Source organism: Salarias fasciatus, chromosome 6 (genome assembly GCF_902148845.1).
Source record: "Salarias fasciatus chromosome 6, fSalaFa1.1, whole genome shotgun sequence".
Taxonomy (NCBI): Eukaryota; Metazoa; Chordata; class Actinopteri; order Blenniiformes; family Blenniidae; genus Salarias; species Salarias fasciatus.
In genome coordinates, this window is record NC_043750.1 from 23,169,509 (window position 1) to 23,178,434 (window position 8,926).

Here is an 8,926-nt window from a genome sequence, read left to right on the forward strand (position 1 = left end):
ATAAAGTTCTCCGGACGGACCACCCCACCTCTTCCCTCATACAGCCTGTTTCTCTCCACTGGGGTTATGAAAGCACAGCCGGCCTCTGATTGGCTGTTGCTGTAGAAACCTCCAGTCTCACTATGATCGCTCCATTCCATGGACCAATCAGCGGGGCCGCTATGCCTCGTGACGTAGGTCTCCTCTCCCGTCAGCCAATCAGATTGCCGGATACTCCGGTACTTGATCCGTCTGGACTCCTCTCGCTCAGGTAGACGGGACGGAACGCGGAAAGGTGAGTTTCGTGCTACTAACTTGATATTTACTCAAAGTGTCAGCACTAATGGATAACATTTGATTGCTGTTCATGCATATGATGCGCGCGTCGAGGCTGGGTCTTGGTGTACAAGCTGGGAAAAACATTTCGAAAAAGCGAAGGCCTCTGTGCGTCCTCTGCAGAGGAAGTAATATTATTTTCACCCATCCTCACCCACAGAGAGTAATTAGATAGTAACTAACGGTGACAATATGAATGCTAATTGTTCATCTAAATATAGAAATACATGCTCACTCTCTTATTGATGTCTTCGTGCATTAAGTTGCAACCGATAAGCTAACTGTGTAAAAGGTGGACAATAAAGTGCGCTTTTAGGGGATCTGCCGATTGCGCTGCGCAAATAATTGTAATGAAGCGTCGATCGTGGTGCGCATTTTACCAATACAAGTTTGCATCGGCAGATCGCAGTTTTGTAACTGCGCAATTGATCTTGGCATTTTGTTAATTTTGTCTGTTTTCCCTAACCCTAACTAAGGATTCATTTTTTGCGCAGCGCAATCGGTGGATCGCACAGATCACTCAAAAGCACACGATAGTTATCTACTGAAGATTTGTAGTTAATGCTACTTTTGCATTGCTTATAATTACAATAACTTAATGACAGAAGCATTGTTATTGAAAGGATACTCAGGTGAAATCGCAACACACTGAAAATGTTTCTTTTTAGCCTTTTGAGGCTTTACTTCATTATTATTAGCAACCATTTCAATTAAATTATTTCTATATACCATCTTAATATAAGTTTGAAGGAGAATTTCTCATACAAATACAATTATACACATACTCTATGGCTGTTTTTTTTTTTTTTTTTAAGAAATAAAGATATAAATTAGGAATTTTATATTTAGAAAAGTCTGGGCTTCTAAAATGTAGAATTTATTCAGTATAAATCAAATAGTGGAATTGTGGGCCTATTCAGAAGAAAGTTATGTTTTCAAGCAGTGATCTAGATTAAATGGGGGAAATTGGACTTGTTTCAGATTACATAATGATAACAAGCAAACCTGTTAACAGAAAAAATACAACTCATCACAAAGAATCACCATGGTTGATAAGTAGACTGTAGATATCATTATTATTTGTATTTTGTTATAGTAAGATGCTGTAGGGTTATGTTTTGTTTTACATTCATGTAAAATTTTAAAACCATAGCTGCTGTGTCTAAACTTTTCAGAGGATTGCCACCCACCCCGCACCCCCCAAAAAACATCTGTTCAAGTTATGTAATGACTGTGCTTTGATTCGTGTTTACCTTAACTCTACCTTCCTTGGCAAAGCTCTGGATGCTGTAACGATCGATCTTTCTTTGTCATCCTGATTTTTGGTGAAGAAAAGCTGTGTACACAATAACTTGTGACATTTAATTTTGCTATGAATAAATTACCCTGCTCGATATTCTTGCCATGTTTATTGATTCGATTAATTTTCTTGGTCTATATTGAAAGTATGCTTACTGTTCCTTCAGTGTCTATAACTCTGCATTCCTGTCTTCCAGTCTTCTCTCCGGATCTGCAGTCGCCTCACATTCATCCATCATGGCAGTGAACAGCTCGGCAAACATCCTGAGCTCCGCCTACCTGGCGGCAGAGTACGTCGATGCCGTTCTACCGGAGAACCCCTTCCAGCCCTCGCTGAAACACGCCTGGGGCTACATGCTGGACAACTACACCAAGTTTCAGATAGCCACCTGGGGGTCGCTCATTGTCCACGAGCTCGTCTATTTCCTCTTCTGCCTGCCTGGGTTCCTCTTCCAGTTTATGCCCTTCATGCAGAAATACAAGATCCAGCAGGTTTGTGTGTGTTTCTGGGTATTGACCATGAATTTATATGTTCTCATCTCAGTCTTGGAGGGTGTAGCAGTGCAGTGGTAAACTCAATTGTTGCAGTTGCATCCAAACTGGCATCTTTCTTTGTAGATTTGGATGAAGGTGGTACATCGGACTCATGTGTATGTGTGTGTGTGTGTGTGTGCATGCAGGATAAGCCGGAGACCTGGGAGAAGCAGTGGAAATGTTTCAAGATGTTGCTCTTCAACCATTTTTGCATCCAGTTCCCTTTGATCTGCGGGACGTACTATTTCACCGAATACTTCAACATCCCCTATGACTGGGACTCAATGCCACGCTGGTCAGTGCAGAAAACTGTTCTACGTGACTACTGCTGTTTGTCTCTGATCAGGTGTCGTGATGAATGACCTCTTCTTTTGACCTCCTCCACCAGGCCGTACCTGCTGGCTCAGTGCTTTGGCTGCGCCGTTGTTGAAGACACGTGGCACTACTTCCTCCACCGCCTGCTGCATCACAGGCGCATCTACAAATACATCCACAAAGTCCACCATGACTTCACTGTGAGTGAACTGATAAGATAATTAAACACAGAGCTCGTGTGGTCAGGTTATTTACTGAAACGTTACTTATTAAACATGCCGCAACTTTTATTCTTGTGGAAAAAAATAAGTGTACACCCCTCATGCTGTCTGTTCCGCTGTGCCCGCAGTCTCCTTTCGGCATGCAGGCGGAGTACGCTCATCCCGCTGAGACCCTCATCCTGGGTGCGGGTTTCTTCATTGGCATCATGATTTTCTGTAACCACGTGTTCCTCCTCTGGGCCTGGGTCTCCTTCCGTCTGCTGGAGACCATCGATGTCCACAGGTAAGATGCACGTATGCTGACATTTCTTTCAAAGCTATTCCTTTAAATGTGACTTTGTGGGAGTCTGTGCAATGTTGCAAAAGGTATTAAAAAAAGTTTGTTTTTAAATGTATTTACTTAAAGTTGAGGAACAACAGCTGTAGCTGCTGTACTTCCTCCAACATTGTGTCACTGCGCCTTAACTTGATGTAATACACAATATCCACCACTAGAGGGAAACAGAACACCTGCTATCACAGTTTCAGCCACATTTTCTATTAAAGCAGGTTTATATGAGCTAACACTCATTTAATACAAATCAGAAATATGTATTTGGTTGGATGGTTGGTTGGATGTATTTGGCATGCTTTTTTTATTATGTGACACATTATTTGAAATATGTCTTTTTTATAGTGAAACAGTTGAGATCCACTTGAGTTTATATAGCACTGTTAAATCAAATACGCCTCTTGAAGCACTTCTTAGGAAGTTAGAAACATCCCATCCCAGATAATTATATTAGAGCACACACTGAACATGCACCATGGTTAGTGAGTAACAGGTGCTCAACGTGTACCTCACAAACAGAAACCGTTACACTTCTATTCATGAAGACAGTTGGTAGTCTTTCATTCAGGCTCTCTACAAAAACAGCTTTTGAGACACAAAATCAGTAGTCAAAATGAGTTAAGATAAATGTGCTCAAATTCTATTTACATTGTACGTTCTCATGAAAAATTCTTAATGTGTGAATGATTTTTTAACAGATCTTAATTTTTTTTAAATTATTGTTTTGTCACTAACATATTGTATAATCCCTTTATATTTATGATTTTTAAAAACTGACACTCAAAAAAGCCACGTAATGGAGAAGAATACCTTCAATGACAGATGCCGAAAAAAGAACAACCAAATAAACAACAATCAAAATTCCTTTTTTGTCTTTTGATATTCAATAATGATTTTCTCATCATTTCACAATGAAAAAATAAAGTAGCTGTATTTCATCAGAAAATTTATGAAAACCTAAAGAAGTACTTTTTTCTCATGATACTTTCACATGTCAACTTGAAAAGAACCAGAGTTTATGTAATATTTGTTAATAATCACCCTCACAAAAGCAAGTTTTTTTTTTTTTCACAAATATTTTTATAGAAATTTTACTTTGAAACATACAAAAGCTAGTTTTTAATATGTTCGTCCCCTTGATATGGCTCCATTTTAAAATGTGAGGTTTATGATGACACTATGTGTTCGATATATGAATCGTTATCATTGTCTGAGTGTAAACGTCTGAACCTCTTTCCTGCCAGTGGTTACGACATTCCTCTGAACCCGCTCCACCTGATCCCGTTCTACGCCGGCACTCGCTTCCATGACTTCCACCACATGAACTTCGTCGGGAACTACGCCTCCACGTTCACCTGGTGGGACAAGCTGCTGAAGACGGACAGCCAGTACAACAAGTACATGCAGAAACAGGAAGACAAGAAGGCGGAGTAAAGCGCTGGAGCCTCGGTCTGGAGGCGCTCGCCTGGACTGTTCTGTCTGAACGGTGGAAAACGCTCAGCAAAGTACTGCTATTAATCACCGTACACTTTTAGAACCACACTAAAGGGGTATAAGAAATGAATTTGCAGCACTTTTTCCTGAATCGCACCATGTGTTGAGTTCAGTTCACCTTCTGTGCCTTTACAAGAAGTCTTACGTGCTTCCTGCTGCTGGCCTCAATAAAAACCGTCAACATCCTCATTTTGACTCCTTATCAGATGAAAAAGTTGCGCCATGTTTCTGTCTTGTGAAATACTTGTGTTTCCTTGTGAAAGTGTCTGCACTAGCACTTCTTCTTGAGCTGATCTGAGTCACAGAGTCGGCCTTTCGCTCTGTGCGGTTCGGCCTTCAGTTCATTTTGAACTGTCTAAACTCAGAGTCAGCCTCTGAAGCAAGGGGAGCGTTCTGGATGCAAACCTGTGTGATTTTCTTTCTTTTTTTTAATGAAAAGGGATTGGGTTGCAGGTCACTTCATGTAATGTTTGACGCTGAAATCAAGACGAAGATTCATGTGATTTTATTTTTTAAGAAAAAACCAAAAAACCTAAGTCATGTTTGTTCTTCTATATATTTTTTTTTGTCCTATCAAAATAAAATATGAACACATTTTATCAAAAAGTTGTGGAGGTTTATTTGTGTGGAATTGTATTGTGATGATATGAAATATGAGGCGAAAATAAAGTTTATTTCATTGGGTTGTGTTGAACACATCAGTCAACCTTTCAGGGCCCCGAAATGTTAAGTTGAATAAAGCTGTGGAGAAGATTTATGATAAATACCATATATTTTTTTAATCAATGCATTGAGCCTAAATGTTCTCCACGTTTCATTTGTTTCCGTATATGCACAATAAGCGGGCAGGTTATATGTACCTTCCACTTCGTCCGTGGTTTCTTGCAATCAGAGGCGTAGCTACGGGGTAGGCAACACAGGCATTTGCCTAGGGCCCCGAGCTGAAGGGGGCCCCGAGGGACGACTGACATCAGTCAATTTCGATGACAAATTAAAGGCGCTACACTTGACGCTGCAACAACAGCATGGGGCCCTTATCCGAGTGCTCACCGGTTAGTTGCTAGTAAGGGGCCCCGACAGACGGCGGATATCAGCGACACAACTTGAAACCCCCCCACCCCACCCCCACCCCCACCCCCGGATACATTACAATTACAATGACCCGTCGAGAACCTACCTAATGGGGCCCCACTACTACCCGGCTTGCATCGGGATACAGTCAAGTCGGCCCGCTGAAAAAAAAAAAAAAATACCAGTAAATTTGTCTGGTGCGCTGCTGCTACTGCTGCTATGGCACTGTCACTCACTGCTTTCAGCCTGATTTTTCCTCCTGCAAAGTCCACCTGAGATGACAAGAATTTTGTGCAGCGAAAGAAGGAACCTTATTGATTCTGAATTGAACTGAATGGTGAGTTGTGTTATACATATTACAATGTCAAAATGATTTAAATGAAAGTGCTTACTGTGAAATATTAATATTTACATTAAATGATTAAATTACATATGATGCACTTTATTGTGTTTTGAAAAAAACAAAAGACCTTTAAAACTGACACATTGTCGCCAACTCCTCACTTTGTAACGTTCTGTCATCTTGTTATTTGTATCAAGGCTCATTTGCATATCTAGGTCAAATTAGATGATGACGTCATCTAAAACGATATACATTGTTGCAAACTCCTCAGTCAGGAAAGTTCTAAATGACATTTTCATACAGAAAGAAGGAACCATATTGGTGCACAGTGAGTCACGTGAAGTGACAGAGCTACAGCCATAGAGTCCTGACTCCTGAGCATTCAAAGGCAGCTTTTAAATGGAAGTACAGATATCTATTGTCATACATTTATTGTGTTTCATTATTCTTTTGCAAATGTAGAAATGCTATCTACAGTTAGAAATCAAATTTGATTGGTGCCTTGTCTCATGTTATCACACAGCAACATTTGAATAATTTAGATTGATTCGAATTGATTGAAAGTCCTTTATTTGTCACACAGGGGGAAAATGAAGTGTTCCAGCAGCACAGAGAAAAGAAATAGAAATGGAATAGAAATGTGAAATGTGAAATTTACAAAGCCCAACCATAAATAAAAAATTTTTAATATAATTCAAATATAAATTTAGGATAGATATAATTAAGTAAGCTAACTGACATAATTAAATATAATTTAAATAGAAATTTAAGACAGATATAATTAAATAATAGATATAAACTAAAAGATATGAATTAATAATTTACATATACATCTCAGACAGATATAATTAAATAAATAACAGATATACATTAAATAGAATTCAAATATACTTCTAAAACAGGTACATATGTAGACTATAATAATAATAACAGACATAAATTAAATATAATTTAAATATACAGTTAAGACAGACACATATGTACAATATAATAGAAAAATGTGAGAAACAAAAACATATACACAGGAGTTTCACAGAGCTGAATGGATGATGGATGGTAATGAATGATTGCACCCCCCCCCCCCCCCTTCTTTTTTGATTGACAGGTAAGTGAGAGGCTTGCAGATGTGTTTGAATCCTCCCAGCAGTGGTGCACCAGACAAATTTACCGGTATTTTTTTTTTCAGTGTGAGAAATATACAATGTGTGACATGAGTGCATGACAAAAGACCGAAATGCGTGACTGTCACACTCAATGCGTGAGACTTGAAAGCCCTGCCAGTTTGCATGGGGCTTGGGGCCGACATGACTGTAAGCCCTTGTATGAACGTGCAGTCAGTGTTGTCAAACACACAAAGTGAAGCGGACATATCCCTCAGGGCACGCTAACAGAAGAAAAATCAAGAAGAGGATGAAAAGAAAAAAACATTATAGTGGTAAGTGAAATGTGTAAGCTATGTGTGTTACATTATAAAAAAAGTTAGTCCCAGTTAGTTTGTCCCAAACTCCCAGTCATCCACCACCAAGCACCAGAAAAGTTAGCTGAGTCTGTAAGATGAGTGATTTCAACCATTTTCTTCAAAACACATTAATAAAGTCTGTATATAATCATTCACATTATTTGACAGCGTGGTTAACAACACACTTCTGTGTTATGACGAACTTAGAGCACATATTTACCTCTGCCAGCAGAGGTAATGTAATCGTCATGGTTTGTTTGTCTGTCCTTCTGTCTGTCTGTCTGTTGACAACATAACTTCCAAACTATGGCACATATTATGACCAAATTTTCAAGTATTTATTTGCTGATCCTTCGTTCTGGACTTCATGCATCATAATTCTGGGCCTGAGAGGCCCCATAGACCCTCTTGCCTAGGGCCCCCAGAGGATCTAGAAACACCCCTGCTTGCAAACCTGGCAGTTTAGACATGCTGCTGCAACACTCCTGATGACTCAAATATGAATTGTTATGCAGGATTCAGTCAGTCAGCTGATTCGGGTGTGCTGCAGCATGTCAGAAATGAAAGTCCTCTAAAGACAAGAAGAAGGGAACAGCGCCGAGTGTGTGCTGGCTGCCTCTACATCCACTGCGCTGCACTGTGGTCACACCCAGCCTGCTGCGTCAAGTTCACCAGCAGCAGCACAAATCCGACAGGAAGACAGGCTGCCTTTTTTTTTTTCAACCAGCCACAGAAATTTAATTTGAAAACACAAATAAATGAAACATGGAAACATTGTAATAAATATGATTTGTTAAATCACTGATTCATTTAATGAATTTTCTTAGTTTGAAGGTCAAAAAAGTTGTTTATTTGGATAACAAAACAGTTTTCTGTAGCCAAATATAAATCCATCCTCTTGTCAAATTATTCAATTTTCAAGTGATTAATGTTACTGGTGAATTACACATGGTTTGTACATTTTCAAACAAAGACTGATTTATTATCAAGATAACTGATAAATGGATGAATTCAAAAAATGAACGGGATTTAGTTCAGTTTTTTGCTCTCATTTTTGTCAAAAATAACATGAACAGGCGTAAACCACATAATTTCCCCCCCCCCCTTTGTTTCCAATCAACAGACCCTTTTCAAATTAAACTAGTCGAACTGATGTTTTACAAATATACACAATACCTTAATCATGCTTTCAGAGTATATTAAAGCACGTTTTGAGTTTTAAACAAATTCCAGTTATGTAATCTATTTAGAATCATAAACACCTCTGAGTATGCCGACAATCTGAGTTAATATTAAAACCGTTTGCTCTGCCTTGTTGAAGCTATAAGGTTTAATCCCCTTCATATCTGCATTTATTCTGAAATCTTCAGTTTCATAAACATTATTGAACGTGCTTCATTGAAATCAAACCGCGCTTTCGATGATGTAATGAAAACATACAATAGATTAAAAGAAAAAGAATTAAATTGTATTCCAGGTCTGTTAGTTGAAGCACAGAGTTATTTTGAAAGTTGCTGCCGGACATGGTGATAATGTGTGTGACT

General features: G+C 39.0%; 1 protein-coding gene across 1 annotated transcript; it reads left to right on the forward strand.

The window, feature by feature from the left end:
• The first annotated feature begins 213 nt into the window (after positions 1-213).
• Positions 214-5,068, forward strand: LOC115390502 (methylsterol monooxygenase 1). The gene is made up of 6 exons (XM_030094393.1): positions 214-274; positions 1,812-2,106; positions 2,295-2,443; positions 2,537-2,663; positions 2,813-2,967; positions 4,260-5,068. The coding sequence occupies exons 2-6, from the start codon at positions 1,852-1,854 to the stop codon at positions 4,447-4,449; spliced, it is 876 nt and encodes a 291-aa protein (XP_029950253.1). The 5' UTR covers positions 214-274; positions 1,812-1,851; the 3' UTR covers positions 4,450-5,068.
• Positions 5,069-8,926: the final 3,858 nt, after the last annotated feature.

Coding starts and splice junctions, on each gene's coding strand:
- LOC115390502 (XM_030094393.1), top strand. CDS start 1,852: ATGGCAGTGAACAGCTCGGCAAACATCCTGAGCTCCGCCTACCTGGCG. Junction 2,107..2,294: donor AGAAATACAAGATCCAGCAG/GTTTGTGTGTGT, acceptor GTGTGCATGCAG/GATAAGCCGGAGACCTGGGA. Junction 2,444..2,536: donor TGGGACTCAATGCCACGCTG/GTCAGTGCAGAA, acceptor CTCCTCCACCAG/GCCGTACCTGCTGGCTCAGT.